Source organism: Sorex fumeus, unplaced genomic scaffold, assembly GCF_029834395.1.
Source record: "Sorex fumeus unplaced genomic scaffold, SorFum_2.1 ptg000058l, whole genome shotgun sequence".
Lineage (NCBI taxonomy): Eukaryota > Metazoa > Chordata > Mammalia > Eulipotyphla > Soricidae > Sorex > Sorex fumeus.
The window spans coordinates 2358644-2377792 of NW_026606115.1; the positions used below are offsets into that span (position 1 = coordinate 2358644).

The window sequence follows — 19149 nt, forward strand, 5'->3', positions numbered from 1 at the left end:
CCCGGCAAGCTACCGAGAGTATTCGATATGCCAGACACAGTAACAACAAAGTCTCCAATGGAGACGTTACTGGGCCCGCTCGAGCAAATCGACGATCAATGGGAGGGCCTTTACCTTGGTTAATTAATTCTCCTAATATGTTCTCCAACTCTATGTCCACATTTTCTCATCATATAACAATGAGTGAATTTCTTTGTAGACAAGATTTTGGTGATGATAAAACCAGGAAATAATTTGGGAAGTATTTTAGGATATGACACTGATTATTTGTATGAAGATGAGAAACATGCAGAAACTCAGCTACATTACACATAGTAATACCCTTCTGCCTGATATTTTTTCAATGATGTGATGCCAAGGGTAGGAGACTTGTTTCTAGAGCAGAAAAAAAAACAAAGCATCTGGGATAACTGAAGCAAGTAGGTTTATTATAGTTTTTACAAGTGACAAAAAGCAAAGCATCTATATGACGCTTATATTTTTAAAAAAGAAAGCTTAAATTTATTGACTCAGTGCCCATATACTCCAGGCATTTTAAGTCCTATAGCACAAGGCCAGTTTTGCTGGTTTCCTTTTCTGCATCCAACTGTATGGAAATGAACATCTTCTCAGTTTGTATTATTTGCTTTTCAGAGGACAGATTCTATTTATATAACTCTTCAGCTCCCCCAAATGGGCAAGATGTCTCACCACATCCTATTCAACACGTCAGTACTTAAACCAGTGTGAAATATCAAACAAACACAAACACTGTCCTCCTATTGTTCATCAATTTGCTCGAGCAGGCCCAGTAACATCTCCATTTTGAGACTTGTTGTTACTGTGTTGGGCATATTGAATACATCACGGGTAGCTTGCCAGGCTTTGCCGCGTGGGTGAGATACTCTCGGTAGCTTGCCGGGCTCTCCGAGAGGGGCAGAGGAATCAAACCCGGCTCAGCTGGGCTGGCTGCACGCAAGGCAAACACCTTACCGCTGTGTTATCGCTCCAGCCTGTGCCAAAGTAGTATTTACAACTTCTTTAACTTACAGTGTAACTCTTTAAAATCACTGCATAGTAACTCTAAACAAATATTGTCTTAAGATGACGTTATTTGCCCTAAAGTTAAAGAACGTTATCCAAAGAAAAATAGTACAATGAGAATAGTGTTTAGTAGGGAAAAATGAATTCCCTTAATACTGAAATAAGGAAAAAATGACATTACATTTAAAAAATCATGTAAACTATATTCATATGTGATTAAATATATTAAAGGAAATACCTTTGTGTCTGTGAAATATTTTAGACTGAAGCCAGGGCTTTTTACTTTTTTTTTTAATTTCTATTAGTGAGACACCATGAGGTACAGATGTAGACTTACATATTTTTTGTGCTTGTGTTTCAATTATACAATGATCAAATACCCATCCCTCCACCAGTGCCCATTTCCCACCACCACAGATCCCAGTATCCCTCCCACCCCCCATCCCCCCATCTCACCCCGCCTCTGTGGCAGGGCATTCCCCTCTGTTCTCTCTCTCCTTTTGGGTGTTGTGGATTGAAAAAGAGGCAATGAGTGACAATCATGTTTGGTCTATAGTCTACTTTCAGCATGCTTCTCCCATCCTGGGAGGATCCTCCCAACACCCTTTATTTGGTGCTCCCTTCTCTATCTGAGCTCCCTTTTCCTCTAACATGTGTGACTGGCCTCCAAGTCATGGAGTAAAATTCCTGGTACTAATCTCCACCATTCTTGGGTGTTAGTCTCCTATTTTGTTACTTTATGTTCCCCAGATGAATGCAATCTTTCTATGTATATCCCTTTCTTTCTGAGTCATTTCGCTTACTTTTTCTCATTAAACTTGAACGGGTCTCAAATTCTGTCACAGATTTTTGGTTAATTGGTTTTCATTAAAAAAGTAATGATTTAAAAAACTGATAACTTAAAACTGCCATACTAACACTACACATGGTCCACAAAACATTTTCTTCTTCTGAATATATTACACTGAATTGTTGTTATTATCATTAGTCAGTCTTTCACTATATATTTAGATGGTCAAGAAGAACAGTTATGAGACCATTCTACTAAGTCTGGGCTGGCAGGTACTTATTTAGCCTTCTGTGAAGATGTAGTAACCTTGCCAGCTCCAGCTGCCTTCTTGTCCACTGCTTTGATGCCACTCACAGCAATAGTCCTCATACCATGATAAGCAAAATGACCCACAGGAAGGTAGACAGAGAAGCTCTTGACACACATGGGCTTGGCGGGAACCTTATCAACAATGAGAGCATCCCCCAATTTCAAGAATGTGGGGCCATCTTCCAGCTTTTTCCTAGAACAACAAGTACTCTTCTTCAGCTCGGTGAATTTGCAAGCATTGTGAACAGTGTGACAGTCCACAAAGGTGCACATCCGGCACTGATCTGACCTGGATGATTCAGAAAAGTCAAATAATCACCTGACCTGTGACGCCAGCTTTTTCCATTATGGTGGGCATTTTTGCTCTCACCAGTTCAACTGCAATGCAAACATCTTTGACTTATACATTCTTGCCACTGAAGTCCATGTTGTGCCCCAAAAGAGCTCAATTGCAACTTTGACTGGAGCAAATGTGACCACCATGGTAGGTTTTGCAAATATCAGTCTCAACTTGGCCGCCAGATATAGTGCCAAGACTTGCAACTCTGTGAGCATCTTGGAGACGCAGGTGCAGATGCAGTTGGGCAATTCAGAGTTTCCAGCAGCATGGGTGCACTGGCACTCCCATCTTTTCGGCTGACTTTCCATCTCTTGAACCATGGCCTGTTAGCATTTGGCTCCAGCATATTGTTGCTATTCCCACTAGAAATTAGCACAAATGCTATTGTATCAGGATTATAGACAGTTTCCTTAATGTAGGTGCTGACTTCCTTAATAACTTTCTCATATCTCTTCTGGCTGTAAGGTGGCTCAATGGAATCCATTTCATTAACACCAATAAGTAGTTGTTTTACTCCCAGTACATAAGCCAGAAGTGCCTTCCTTTCAGGTCTGTCCATTCTTAGAGATACTGGGCTTCAAATTCACCCATGCGAACAACAACAATCAGGTCAGGGTAGTTAGCCTGAGATGTGTCTGTAATAATCATTTGGACAGGGCCAGAGAGACAGAACAGAAGGTAAGGCACTTGCCTTGCAAGCAGCCAAACTGGTTCGATCACTAGCATCCCTGAGCACCACCAGGAGTGATTTCAGAGTGCAGAGCTAGATGCATCCCTGGGCATCGATTGCCAGGTGTGGCCCCCAAACCAAATTAATAATAATATTAATATAACATTAATAACAATGTTAATATTTATTATAGTGTGCAATATAATTATAATATAATCATAAAATCACATGGTATTATCAAGTAATTTTATTATCAGAATATTATTATCAAATTATTGTTATTATGGGCTAGAGCGATAGCACAGTGGGTAGGACATTTGCTTTGCACGTGGCCAACCTGGGACAACCCGGGTTCAATTCCTTCACGCCTCTTTGGGAGCTCGGCAAGCTACCAAGAGTATCCAGCCCACATAGCAAAGCCTGGCAAGCTACCCGTGACGTATTCCATATGCCAAAAACAATAGCAACAAGTCTCACAATGGTGAGACTGGTGCCTGCTCGAGCAAATCGATGAACAACGGGATGACAGTGCTACAGTGCTAAAGTTATTATTATATTATGATGTCTCTAGGGCTGGAGCAATAGCACAGCATGTAGGGCGTTTGCCTTGCACGCAGCCAACATGGCCTACCCGAGTTCGATTCCTCCGCCACTCTCGGAGAGCCCGGCAAGCTACCGAGAGTATCTCGCACGCACGGCAAAGCCTGGCAAGCTACCCGTGACGTATTCGCTATGCCAAACACAGTAATAACAAGTCTCACGATGGAGATATTACTGGGCCCGCTCGAGCAAATCGATGAATAACGGGAAGACCATGACCGTGATGATGTCTCTATGTCTTAAAGCATCACTGATGGTCACATAGTACCTGATGGTCTCAGACTTCCACAGGAAGATATCAATAATGATACCACTCTCACATTCAGCTTTCAGTTAATCCAAGACTCAGGCATACTTGAAGAAGTCCTTTCCTATCTCAGCAGTCTCCTTCTCTCATTTCTCAGTGGTTCTTTTGTCAATCCCACAATTACAGATCAGGAGGCCAGTAGTGGTAGTCTTGCTGGAATCTATGCATCCAATGATGACAACGGTACTGAGTCTTTCCCTTTCCCATTTTGGTTGAGTTTGACTCTTGTTTTCATGACACCTGTGTTCTGGCATCAAACCCATTGCAAGAAAGGACCAGGGCTCCTTTAAAGTTAAAGAATAACATGTCTGGGCCAGAGTGATAGCAAGGAGAGTGTTTGCCTTGCATGCAGCCAACCTGGATTTGATCCCCAGCACCCCATATGATCCCCCAAGTCTGTCAGGAATGATATCTGAGCAAAAAGTCAGGAGTAAGCCCTAAGCACCACCAGGTGTGGCTCCAAAACTAAAAACAAACAAATAAAAAGAACTACATGCCTGTTTGAAATGACACGGAACCTACACACACTTTACTTACTGTGATTAAGTGTAAATGAACTTTCCAGACTACTAAGATGCTGAAGCCGGGCCTGCATTACTCCTGATCTGTTCCTTAGAGCTGGCATGGTTTGTGATTTTCGGTCAATACCAAAGTGTTTTGACAGCCAGGCATCATGCACCCTAAAATAAATGTAATAATTTGAGGACTCTAATAAGCTCTATCAGTGTTCTTACTATTTTTAGAACCTAATCTATGCTCAATCAATAGTTTATTGTTTCTAGTATTAAATGAGGTACCACTGGAAATGGTATGATATTTTCATGTACATTTAAAATAGATTCTACTATAAGAATATAACTAAGCAATTTAGAAAGACATTCTTTTTTTCCTCCTTGAAAACATCCAATGTGCCCTCAGCAGTTGAGGAAGGGTATCAGAACACAGAGGGATACTACAAGTTGAACTGAAAATGAGTATAAGAGGAGCGTCCTGAAGTTAGGTATTTAAGAATGAATGCAAATCTCATTCATTTATAGACATAAATTAAACCTGGGTCAGAAATTTCTACTTCAAACAGGTCTGTTAGGATTTTCATATTTTTTCTTGGCTTTCCAATCAGTTTAAGGATCACTTAAAATTTTTTAACTAAGAAGTATAAAGAACTAGGGAAGAAAAACTATTTTCCTGCCCGTCTGGTAAAAAGAGGACAGGAAAAACCCAGGAACAAAGGCTCAAGGTAGTAGTTACCATACTAGCTCCAAGTCATGGAAAGACAATGAAAATCACCACCTGAATTATCTATTATTATGATGATGATATTCCAGAGACTCGATAATAAACCCATCAAAACAACCTCTTGTGCCTTAGAATGTAATTAAAAAAAGAAATTGAGGCCAGAGATATATAGTACAGGAGATAAGGTGCTTGCAGCAGACCTGAGTTCAATACATAGCATAAGGTTCCCTGAGCATCACCAGAAAATATCTCTAGGCACAGCCAGGTGTGGGCCCAAAACAAAACAAAGTAACTACTGAAATTCACATAATTGTCTATTTTATTAAAATAAGGAAGACATAAAGTAGACGTTACATAAGGACAATAGTAAAGGGTCTTGGGCATTTTGGTGTTGGTGAAGGTATATTCTGTTAGCACTATTATAACCATATTAAAGACCATAAAATATATATAATAAGTAATCTTTTCTTTTTCTATTTTTTAATCTGTTGTTATGAGGGAAAAACAGTCTGTGGTGCTCAGTAGCTATGTATTGGGGATCAAACCAAGATCACACATATCTAAAGTGTGTGCTCTATCACTTGAGACACAATCCCAAACCCTCCTCAAACATTTCCTAAGGTACTCATTTCACAGAGACTTAAAAAGCAAAAAGAATAGCTGATATACAATGTAGGTGCCTACCTGCTTCTAGGAATTTCTATATACCTTCGTAATGGAGGCACATGTCTGTCAACGGGATCAATATACTAACAGATTGTCTGAAAGCACAGACCTTAGTTATTTTCCATTTATAATTTCTGCCTTCTCCTGGATCTACTCTTTCTCACATCTTTCAGAAAAGACAAGCATCTGTTTTAGGATTTGTACATAAAATATGCACACCAGTCTCATCATCCTTTGGAAAACTTTAATCTGTTCACTGTGATTTAAATGCCAAGATATGTTTAATAAATCAAGGTTTTCTTATTGGCAACACAAATCTTCCTATGTTCTACATAGGAAGATTTAGACTGCCCTCTGTTGGAAGAAAAGGAAAAATGGCAAAGTTAGGGAATTACCTTGCTATGTTTCTTTTCCCCATATATCTAAAGTGAAACAAACACACTCTAGAAAGAAAAATAATAGCATGTTAACAACATATTACCATTATATGCAATTTAACAAGTACTAATTTGAAAAGCCATGAATTACAAATTATATGCTATCTAAACAATAATATTAAGTGTGTAGAAATATTTTTCTACATGAGACAACTCAGCATGAGAAATCTTCATGTCTTCATATATAATGCTAGTGACATATTTTAAAAACCCCATCAATGCAAATCACCCTTTGAACACTATAAAGCTATGAGCACTATAGAAAATTCTATAAGTATACTCATTAAAACCTTTTTTAAAAGTCCTTACTCGTTGAAAATGAAGCAGATGCCGTATTTTTCATAATGGCATTAAAAAGCTACCAATTGAAAAATCTTAAACATATGCGGAAGTAGTGAGGCTAGCATGTAAAACTCCCACAAGCTACAACAATGATCAATTCATGGCCATCCTATTCTTGTTCAACTCTGCCTACACAGCTGCCTTGCTCTCCCCTCTCACCCTCCCTTCTAGTTTTTGAAGCAAATCCCCAACATATCATTTTTGTTACTAAATATCTCAATATAACAAGCAGTTTTTTTTCATTCTAACTGATGTTTTGTTTGCTGACAAATTTTAAAGAGACCAAGAAAATATATTTATGCACTGATACTCCATTTTGTTTTGGTACATATACAAATTATCATAAATTTTTACTCTCCCCCAAAAACACTTTTTTGTTTTTGTTCAGGGGACATATACAGTGGCACTCAGGAGCTATTTGTGGTTGACTATGGCATGCTAGGGATCAAATTCAGGCCTCCTGCATGCCTGGGTTCCAACCTGTTGAGATATGTTCTCTGTCTCCCTACTTAAATTTTTTAATGCTCAATTCTAGATAACCATTCACCTTTCAATAATGATGCAAGAGTAATGCAGAATACAATATAGAATAACTTCCACCTTCATCTAGACTAGTTTATTCCCTATGTGTCTTAGAATGGATATATCTGTATCCATATATAAGCACATACTTTCTGAAAAAGATAGAATTACTTAGCTCTACAAAGAGGACAAACACCAATCATTTCATCTATCCCATTAAGCTAGCATCTGCTCCAAATGAATGATTTGGGACAGCTGATGCCACTTCTAGCTCTTCCAATCACAGAAATACTGTTGTTGGTCTATTTTTAGTGAAAATTTACAGTACTAGTACAAGAATCCCATATATTCATGATTTTATTCTACAAGTTTTAGTGAAAATTTACAGTACTAGTACAAGAATCCCATATATTCATGACTTTATTCTACAAGTGAAGAACCTTATGCCAGTCTCTGCACATGAAAATAGCATTGTTGTGCATTATTATTAGCATGAGAATAATGCTAATTATAATAGTTTATGATATTATAAACTGTTTAAACAAAAATATGTAAGATCTTATTATGCATAAATATCAAGCATGCCTCAAATAAGGTAAAAGTTTATGAAAACAATTTAATGTAACTTACTCTAAAAGTATAAGAACATTTATGAGTTCTTGAGGTGATACTTTATTCCAGTAAGTTAAAAGAGTATCTGAAAAAGGAATAAGAATATTGTTAGAGCTTTAAAAATTAAAGCAAGTAAAGTTTCAAAATCCTAGGCCAAAAACAATCAACTTATAATCAACTGTTTCATCTTTTTTCCTCTCCCAGTCTAATGCTCAATATACACACTGAATTATTTAAACTTTGCTCCCTATATATCATTAAGTCTGTACCTACTTCAGTATGTTTACTTTTATGTTATAGACATTCCTTTGGAAGGCTTATCTCAATCTTAACATCATACCTGTAGATACAAAAAGAGTAGACCTGGGTTTTAATGAGATTCTTAAATTTTTTGCAAGACAGTGTATTTGAGTGTACTTTCCCAAGGAGGGGTAAATACTTCTGTCTGTTACATAAAGAGCTTTATGAACCAAAAAGTTTTGAAAACTTAAACTTTAGAGGAAGAAATATAATTTTTCAGCTGTGACTTTGCCTTTGGGTTATAAACTGGTCGTTATTGGGGTTTTCTGGTTTGGTTTCTGGGAGTTGTGACCTAACAGTGCTAAAGTTCACTCCTGAAGGACTTGATCCTGGGCTAGTCGCATGCAAAAATATCTAACCCACTTTACTTTCTCTCTAACCCTGAGGGTTTTAAAGTGAAGTTCTTCTTTCGCTTGCTGACTTCCTCTCTATAGTTGTTCTGCATATCTGTGACATAAATTTGTACACAAACGTAAAACTATTTGATATAAAAATTCCTCAAAGTTATCACACACACCTCTAATTTTACCTATTTTTTTAACTTGTGTCGCCAACATTCTATACCTCTTGTATCCTATTTGAATAGTTAATGGTGTTAGCTGACCATCTTCTAAATGTAAAACGCTAGTAGGCATAACAATAGTAATGGCCACACCACCAAATTGCCAACCAAGCAAGGCTCTCTAGAAGAATAGTAAACCAGGAAGTTAGTTAAGATGCTGAGTGACCGGAAAATGTGGATGTGTATGCATGTGTGTGCTCACACGTGTGTATGGTGGGGTTTGATTTGACTACTTTCTACTATTTCTCAGCCTGTGTGTACTGTTTTTAATAACTGAGAAAATACTGATCAACACTGAAAACACCACAAAATGGCTCAACTAGTTTTGTTAAAATACCTTCTGGTACTTTCTGGTCAAAGGTTGTGATTTCCCAGCATACATTGCTTTTTCTGGGTCGGAGGGTAGGATTTCCCAACATGCACTGCTTTATCCTGGTCAGGGACTGGGATTTCCTAGTATGCACCACTTTGTACTGATATGAGGTTGGAATTTCCCAGCATGCACTGCTTTTTTCTGGGCAGGGGCTGGGACTTCCCAGCATACACCATCTTCTTGGTGAAGGACTGGAATTTCCCAACATGCACCGCTTTTTCCTGGTCAGAGGTCAGAACTTCCCAGCATGCACTGCTTTTTTTCTGGTCAAGGGTTAGGATTTCCCAGCATGCACTACTTTTTCCTGGACAGGGGCTGGGATTTCCCAGCATGCACTGCTTCTTCCTGGTTATAAAATGGGATTTCCCAGAATGCACCGCTTTGTCGGCCTTTCATCAAAAAAACTTCGTGCCTCAGGAGCTTCTCTGGCGCCTGCTTCCTGGCACTTTGACCTATTTTAAGAGTAGTGCTTTCTCCCTCATCCCTGAACCAGATCCCTTTTGTCTGTCCATAAACTTCAGTGCCTGCCGTGTGTGCCAAGACAACTCAGGTCTGTAAAGGGGTGTAAGAGCTCATCACTGCTGCGGGACAATCCTTTGACAATCCACCGTTTTACCGATGGCCGCAACCACTGGCATTATGACAGAGGGAAGGCGAGTGGGTAGAAGAAGTGGTGTGAAACCCTTGGGAGAACAGAGAGTCCCCCTTAATGTCTGTGATGTGTCATCGAATGGCTTTAAAAGAGCCTGGCTAATGCTAAAAGAACACCACGACAAACAGGTCCGCCATTTACAGGAGAGATTAACCGCCATGTTGAAAAAACAGCGGTCTGATGGAAGGCAACCTGGCTCCTTAGGCAAAATTAAAGAATTGATCAAACAAAAGAAAGCCCTTAATGACACTATCCATGCTTTGCAAAATCAGTTAAGATCAAAAAGGTGTGATCGCTGTTCAATTAATGAGAGTTTGAACAAAAACCTTCAGCAAGAATTTTATGATATCCAACAGCGTAATCTTATGTATATATCTAAGATCATTGTAGAAAGGAACCAATTACGAGAAGAAAATAAAAGGCTTCTTGAGAATCTAAACTCAAAGCAACAAGAGCTCTGCTCATTTGTTTGGCATAATAATATCTTCCCTCAAAGTTTAGCTAGGGAGCAGTCACAAGGCTCTTACGGTTTTTTCCCTAGAAAAAGGTTAAAGACCTCATATTCTGAACGTAAAAAGAGTGAAGGGGAAAAGGCCTTCCAGCCAAATCCTCCAACCTCATGTCTGAGTAAGGCTAACTCAGAAGTGTCAGGAACTTCTTCAGTGAAGACTTCCTTCAGTTTTGGTGATATTATTATAACAGGCAGAGGCAATAAGAATCCTTCAAAATTTCCAGCAACAGCTACACTTGGTTCTCAAATGGGACATGGATTGCAAGGTGCTTCACTGCCTCTTGAAGACATGTCTGGCCAACCAAAAATGAGCACCTCTAACGTACAAAAGATCTCCTCACAAATATATGAATCTCAGAGTGGCTTGTCTTGGCTCTTTCCTACAGGAGAAAATGAGCCAACTCAAGGAGAAGTGGAAACTACAGATGAGAATATGTCTGATGCAAATTCAGGCCTTTATTCCTTTTCACAGACAAGGCAAAGGCTTGGGTTGCGTGTATTTCCTTTAGACTATACTTCAAGATGTAAAAGAAAAAGATCTATGGGTGTTGCTTGTGCCAGACAAAATACTAGCCAGATATTTTCCAATCAGTCAATTTTGGTGAAGACTACTACTGAATCTACAAAGAAAGAGTATATGACTGACACCCAGATTATTGTCAAGAGAAAAGCAAAGATGAAGTAAGGAAGGAATGGGGAATAGTACTTCTCTCACTTAATGGAAATGCTATTTTTACAAGAGGACAATGTGTTGATTTACACTGTGTGACATATAACTCTTGACTCTGATTCTATTTCTTAGAATATAACAAAGTAGATTAGGCAGTTAAGACTTAAAATGACTTTCGCAAATGACTTAAAACTTTGAATTATTGCCATATAATAATACGTTACTACAAATAGAAAAACTTCTTCAGAACCCCTATACTTCTAGATATCTTAAGATCCAGAAGCAAGCATTTTCTGAATAAACTGAACATCATACAACATGACTTTCTATGTACAAAAATAGGATATGCGACTCAGACTGTACATCAGTTAGTTAAAATGTGCTGACACAGATCAAAAGGCAAGAGCAGAAGAAAGGCACAACTAACAATGACTAAGTATTAAGCAAGAAGTCATCATTTACAAGAGAAGGAAAGAACTCTGAAGTTCGCAAGAAACAAGACAGATTTACCCATCATATTACAAAAACTATTGAAGAGCTATCACTGGTTATCACAGTATATGATATGTGGGTAGATATTTGTGAGTACTATAGAAAGCATGAATGTGAGTGGGTACCGGAATGGAGGAGTGGTAATCATTAAGCAATTAATTCTTGCCTTCCTTCTAACTCTTTTTTTCATTTTTAGAAAATGAAGCTAAGGGAACAAATTGTATATGAAGAAATGTATTTCATAATAAGCTAACCATCACCACAGGTTTAGAGGTTTTGTCACTCTAAAAAAAGGAAATCCATACACATTAGCAATCACTTAGCACATTGTCCCACTTTTCATTTTGTGGTAAGACAAGAATCTTGAGCTGTGGCTAAACTTGTTCACTCATCATTATCCCTTGGAATGAAATACCAGCAGGATTGAAAATGATCCTCATTTACTGGTTTTTCTCCCCACTCTCAAGCATGGAGATGAGGCTATCATATTATAATACTATCTTTGGCTTTTATTCTAAAACATATACCATTAGAACTTAAATATTTTAATTATTAAATAACCAAATTATTTAAATTCTTATAAACTATATATAAAATTATACTTGTTTATAAATAAGTATAAAGTATAACTAGATTAATAATTGAATTATAAATACATTCATAAAATATTTTATTAGTGTACTTTAGGGCAATTTATATGTAGATACTGATTTAAGATTTCTATAATGTTCCTCAGTACTAGTTATATATAGCTACTGATTTATTTTAAGGTTTCTGTAATATACTTTAGAACTATTTATGCATATAGCACTACTGATTTACTTTAATGTTTGCCTAGCTGATTAGCTATAAAAATGAGAAAAATGTAATGACTACATTCAGAACCCAGGTACTTTTCTGTTGTAAATTACTACCTAATTCATTTTTCCTGTAGAGACATAACAAAGCAAACGGAAGGAATTGTGTATGAAGAAGTGTATTTAGGAATAAGATAACCTTGTGGTTTTACTTTTAGAGGACATGCAGTTTATGAAAATCTTTTGGTTATATTCTGTCGCATAATGTAAAGAGGAATTGGTGGGAACACTAGCAAATGATACCGTTATGAAGGAAGGAAAGAACCAGAGCATGAAAATGTGACAGCTGTACAATGGAACTGCTGGAAAAACAAGGCACTGTTTCTCCTCACAATGCTTCTGATTTTGTTTGCCTCTGTTTTTCTAAATCCTGGGTTCAGTATAAAATAAAGCGTTACATATTTCTCCTGATATTGACATTCCTTTCTATTTACATTGGTTGTTCAATGCATAATATGTGATACATGTGGAAAAAATTATTTAGCATTTCTCAAACTGGTCTCATTATAGAAAGTAATTTTTGAAGTTATTTGAATGCGGTGTAACTAAAAGGAACCTGTTTTAAGTCATATATGGTACATTGGAAGGTCAGAACTCTTTTTAAAATGTCTACATCTAATGCACCAGTATTCTATTCATAGATTTTATAGACAAATATCTGTTTCACAAACCTAGGCATGAACTTAGGAGAGTAGACATCTAGTAGATTTTATGCTTAATGGTAACTCACCTTCAGAAATCATTTTTACTATGTACAGGTAGCACATCAAGAGGCTTCTAATTTCATACTGATCCAATCTGTTATACTGGGAAATACTACTTCTTGTTGAACTCTGTCGGGTCTATAATATAAAGAAAGGACTGCTGAAGTAATAGTTGATATTAAAGTTTTCTTAATCTCCCTTTTTTTGTTTTTGGGTCACACCTGGTGGTGCACAGAACTTATTCCCGGCTTTGCTCAGGGATAACTCCTAGAAGAGTTTGGGAGACCATATTGGGTGCCAGGGATTGAATTTGGGTCAGTTGTATCCATGGCAAGGGACCTGCCCTCTGTACTATCTTTCCGGCTCCCAGATCCTTTGAACAATTCTTTATCATAATTTCTAAGCATAATTCAAATTTAATATTACAGCTGGAACGTAAGTAGAGTGTAGAGCTTTTAAAGCTACTATTGGTAACAAGTAAAATTACTGTAATTTACCTTGAGGTGTTCATCAAGACAACTGTCATGAATACTGTGTATGTTTCAGTCCCATACAACTTTAATAATAAAACATTTTAATTGTATGTGGTCAGTGAAGGAAAAATAGCACTCACTTAGAAGAGAAACTTTATAAAGATGTTTGGGCAGCATGTCTTTTTAGCATTTTAAACCCTTTCATCTGAAACTGTCCTTAGTTCATTAAAATCCAGGCTCTAAATATAGGTCATCTGAGGAAAAGAGAAGTACTGCAGGGGGGTAAGGTGTTTACCCTGCAAGAGGCCAACCTAGATTTTACTCCTGGTACTGCATATCTGCATATAGGTCCCTGAGCATTGTCAAGAGTGATCCCTGGGCAGAGACCCAGAACTAAACACCACTGGAAGTGACCAAAATAATGGAAAAAACACATTGCTGAAGAAAGGACTAAAGATAATTACACTAAGGAAAATCCAATAAGTAATACTTAAAAATTAGAGTCTTACAAAGTATTGATGTTCTATTTAATGACTTAAAAATCAACTTTTGGGGCCAGAGCTGTTTAAAATATTCAGAGTGTATACTTAATACATATGAGACACTAGGTTTGATTCCCAGCACTCCAAAGGGAAAATAACAGTTATTAACCATTACAAAATCTGACTGACTTGAGGAGATTATATAAATAATCATATCCTAAAGATTTTGCCTTTGTTAACTCACAAGTAGATTCCACCCTCTGATAGGGCAGTTGTCATAGGAATATGGGATGTTTGGGGGCTAGGAAAGAGGAACAGTTATAGAGGTCGTTGGGAGAGTGGGATGATACTGAAATTTTGGTGGTAGATGCAGTGAGTTCTATACACATATAGAAGTGTAAAGTTGTACCCCTGGGATTCTTAATTATTGTCAACCAATGATAAATTGGCTTATAAAAAATAATTTACCCTTGCGAAGGCAAAGATTTTCTATTGAGTTTAACTGGACTGGGGATATATACTTACTCTAGTAAGATTTGCTATGAAAGAAGTCAGGGATATGGCTCAAAGGACTGGAACAGATACTTTGAATGTGGGAGGGCCAGGTCCAATTCCAGCCACCAGATAGTTCCTTAGAGCACTACCAGTGTGGCGCCCAGACTACGAACAAATAATACTGCTTTGTTTTTTTATTTTTATCTTGGGGGTGGTGTGGGCCACATCTGGTGGTACTTAGGGCTTACTCCTGGTTCTGTGCTCAGGTATTACTTCTGGTGAGTGAATATTGTTTTAAAAATATTTATTAAGAAATTAGCCTTGGAAGAAAACACATGGGCTTTTTCTCTTCCCAACCCTTCATTTTTGTGGATGTGATTGTAAATAGAGGGTCACATTTGGTTGAGGTGCTCACATACTTAGTTACGGAGCCGAGGATCACACCAGTAGAGCCAGGGATAACAATCAGCAGTAACTAGACTAGTACCAGCACTCAAACTTGCAGTTCTATGTCACCAGGTATCAATAGGCACAATATTATGTATTACATATCACTAGTGCAAGGTCAGTGTACTGTATGTGTGGAGTGATGAATGTGTGGAGCTCTGCAAGCTCAAACTTGCAGGTTACACTTACAAGGCCATAAACATGTAGATGTTACTTGATTAGATTTGACTTGATGCTCAGGAGGTTATGAACCATACCAGGAGGTGCACAGGGCTTATTTCTATGACTCCTATGCACCCTTGTGTTCTGGGTGGGACTTAGAGGAACATACCTGGTGCCAGAGATAAAACCTGAGTGGCTATCTCTCCAACCCGAACATGTAGATTTTATTCTATATTTTTAGGAAATACATTTTTAAATTTTTTTTCTACTTGTATTTTAAGAAAATGTTTTCTTGAATCACCATGAGATACACAGTTAAAAAGTTGTTCATGACTGGGTTTTAGTCATACAACGTTCCAACACCCATGCCTTCATTATTGTACATTTTCTACCAACAGTGTCCCCAATTTCCCTCCAGCGACCACCACTCCTGTCTCCCTCTATGACAGACACTTTATTGCTCTTTCTTTTGGGGCATTATGGCTCACAATAAAAGTACTCAAAGGTTATCATGCATCTCCCTTTACCATTTTCCAGAACTTAGTTCTCATCCAGAATGATCATTTCCAACTATTACTGCTATGGTGGTCTCTTCTCTGTCCTAATTGCCTCCCTCCACACCCAGCCACTTGTGGCAAGCTTCCAACCATGGACCAGTCCTGGTCCTCATTTCTACTGTCCTGGGGTATTGATTCATAATATGTTTTTATATCCCACAGATGAGTGCTATCTGTCTATGTCTGTCCCTCTTCCTCTGATTCATTTCACTCAGCTTGGTACTCTCCATGTAGACAGTACTCATTGTACTATCTCTTTGACCCTAAATATGTAGATGTTAAATGTTTACTAGCTGCATGACTAACAAGTCATTGTATCTAACAAGTCATGGTAAATGGACTTGTTTGCTTTACCTAGGCTCATTATGTTTCTCTGTGTTAATTCAAAACTGTGTGAAATAGAAACCTTTGTAAATAAGTTACTTTGTATATGAAGGTTCAATAGAGCTTATAGCTCAGTAGCTCTCAAGGGGCAGGTAGTTCCCAATCAGCAGCATTAGCATGGCTTGGAAACTTAAAAAACTCAGCAGACCCCATTCCAGACCGAATGAATCAGAAACCCTCAGGGAGGCCTAATCATATATTTTTATAAAGCCCCCAGGTAATGGATGCCAACTTAAAAGTACCATGATACTGGAGATGAAGTGCTAGAATTAGAAAATCAGGGTTCAGGCTTGGTCCTGCTTTAGCTGTTTGGTTATTCTAAACCATAGTCCCAGTTTTCCTTTGCAAATTGAAAGTTGGAATTCATTATTTTTATGAACACAGCCGTATGACCATACATTACTGGCCCAAAATGAGGTTTCTCTTCCTCCAGAAGACATATTTCAAACTTTGGTATTAAGCTTAAAGCAATCTGATTGAAATAGTTGGAGAATACACTCTAGCAATGCTAGAATCATCAATTTGGGAACCTAATTTTTTTCAAGGAAATATCATTAAATATGAAAAGAAACAATAAATGTTTCTTAAAGTAAAAAAATTCAATGTTTTAAACTTAAACCTTCCTCTCTAGAACAGGTAACAGTATTTTAGAGTTAAGTTGTATATTCAGTGTTAGAACTCTTAAAAGTGAATGCTTATTCCCTATGAATGATTTAAGATATCCGACATGCAGTTGTTAGGATATGAAGAAACTGCTGAAACTTTCACAACTATGGAATGCATCTTCGTATGCAGAATGAACTACAGGAAGGTAGAGCATATTTTTATGTAAGAAAAACAATTTTTGTAGCGTAACACATCACTAGGATAATTCGGATAATTCTATACATTTAAGTTCTTACATGTTCACCAGTGCTACCCTGATCTGAAAATCCTGTTGCTCCTTCTGGTATGAGGGAACCTCTTGAATCTTCCCTCTTAATTCCATGTCCATTTTGAAAAGATCCATAAACTGGAAAAAAAGAAAGAAAACCTAAATGCTTGTTAGAAACAGGAGAGAGTCAAAGGATTTTTTAAACAAGTATTGGGTAGACTTATATAAAGATACATTTTAGGGAATAGATCTTGGTTATCTAAAGCTGGAAGTTTATGTATAACTTCAAAATACTCAAGAAACCAAGCAAGGGTTAAGTGATTTTTTCCTTACCTTTTAAAACACTGTACTATGCATGAAACAACAAGAAATGTTTTAAGGTCTCAAAATAAAGGCCCATAATTTGATAGATAATTTTAGAGAGACGAGAATTTGGATTCAGAAAATGGAAATGCCCTGTTCAAGATGGAGATAGATAAGATTATAAACTAGTTTCACATTACCCTCTATTTCTCAATATACCACAAAACATTTGGAATAGTCTTCCACAAGGAAACCTACATACAGAAATTTGGCTGTAATTATGAGTCAGAACTTAAATAAACTTTAATTATATCATGTTATGTACAGTTTAATTATGAAGTATTTCAAAACTATGGAGGGTTATAGGGTACATTTCTAAACCTCTACAAACAAAAAAATTTAAATAAAAACTAAAAAATAAACCTTTACACAAGAGAGGCAATTTAAAGGGATTAATTACCGGCATCTTTGTCAGTGCTCAGACTCCCTCTATTTGTAGGTGAAGTAAAGTCACATGCAAAGTCATCTCTGGATGTCTGTAACACAAAGTGATACCACTGTCATTTGTTTAAACACATTTTCTGTACTAGGATAGTATATAAAGAAATTATGGAGGTAACAGAATGAAATAGTACCCTAATTCTAATCAAAGCTTAGAGCGTTGGGGCTGGAGCGATAGAACAGCGAGTAGGGCGTTTGCCTTGCAAGTGGCCAACATGGTCGACCTGAGTTCAATTCCTCCGCCCCTCTCAGAGAGCCTGGCAAGCTACCGAGAGTCTCTCGCCCACACGGCAAAGCCTGGCAAGCTACCCGTGACGAATTCGATATGCCAAAAACAGTAACAATTGTCGCAATGGAGACATTACTGGGCCCGCTCGAGCAAAGAGGGAATATTTGAATGGAGGTGCTCAGTCTACACATGCACAGATGCCATTGATTTCTTAGACGCAGGATCCAGCCACAGTTCTTTATAATTCCATTGAAAGAGATGTAGGTTCCAGCTATGACATAGGTTCTGTTCTTGATTTGGGGAAATAATGTTCCACCGCTATCACATAATCCCTCCCAATCATGGGGATTTCTCATTAATGTTGGTAAAATTCTTAATCAGGTATCAATAATGGTAATTAGGTGACTTTATTTTAAAAAATGGAGTATTTGCATACCATTAGACAAATGACCTCTGACCAAAGGACATAATTGTAGACAGCTAATGTAGCCTTAACAGGTTTCACTTTTGTCAATGGAGTCAGAAAGATGCTCGGAGGAGTAGCACTGTAGCACTGTCCTCCCATTGTTCATCAATTTGCTTGAGCGGGCACCAGTAACGTCTCACAACAAATTGTGAGAATTGTTACTGTTTTTGGCATATCAAATATGTCACGGGTAGCTTTCCAGGCTTTGCTGTGCGGGCAAGATACTCTCGGTAGCTTGCCGGGCTCTCCAAGAGGGATGGAGGAATAGAACCCAGGTCAGCTGCATGAAAAGAAAACGCCTTACCCACTGTGCTATTGCTCCAGCCCACTAGAGGGAGTATGATTAGAAATTTGATGTATGGCATTAAGAAAAGATGAAATAATGAAATTTGCTCTGGCATGTAATGATATGCTGACTATTGTGTTGAGTGAACTTAGAAGGATATGGACAGACACAGAATGATCTCACTCATAAGTGAGACATAGAGAAATAAGGTGGGGGTATAATACAAACTGAAAATTGGTCTTTAGCATGATGCTAACCAAAGGGAAGGAAGATGGAAAATAGAACATGGGGAAGAGAGAACACTGGGATAATGAAAGTGGGAAGTGGGCACTGGCCTTGGGTGTGATACGGGAATATGTTATGCATAAGACCCTATTATTAGCAATATTGTAAATCAGTGCCTAAAATAATATATTTAGCCATTGATTGAGCTGATTGAGTTGGGCATGAACTCCAAATTACATTTTTTATTCATAAAGTTATTTTTATTTAATTTTTTGTTGAAGCACCATGAG

The 19149-nt window shown here is 37.7% G+C and overlaps 1 protein-coding gene across 2 annotated transcripts in view; it reads right to left on the reverse strand.

Annotated features, from left to right (window-relative positions):
* The window catches only part of DOCK11 (dedicator of cytokinesis 11), a 277634-nt gene that overhangs the window by 73900 nt on the left and 184585 nt on the right, over positions 1–19149 (reverse strand). For both annotated transcript variants that reach the window (XM_056125843.1, XM_056125842.1), the window contains 6 exons: positions 17613–17688; positions 16878–16987; positions 13002–13113; positions 7873–7939; positions 6337–6384; positions 4577–4719 (listed from right to left, as the gene is read on the reverse strand). In XM_056125843.1, the coding sequence (XP_055981818.1) occupies positions 4577–4719; positions 6337–6384; positions 7873–7939; positions 13002–13113; positions 16878–16987; positions 17613–17688 (556 nt within the window). The remainder of the gene's footprint in view (positions 1–4576; positions 4720–6336; positions 6385–7872; positions 7940–13001; positions 13114–16877; positions 16988–17612; positions 17689–19149) is intronic.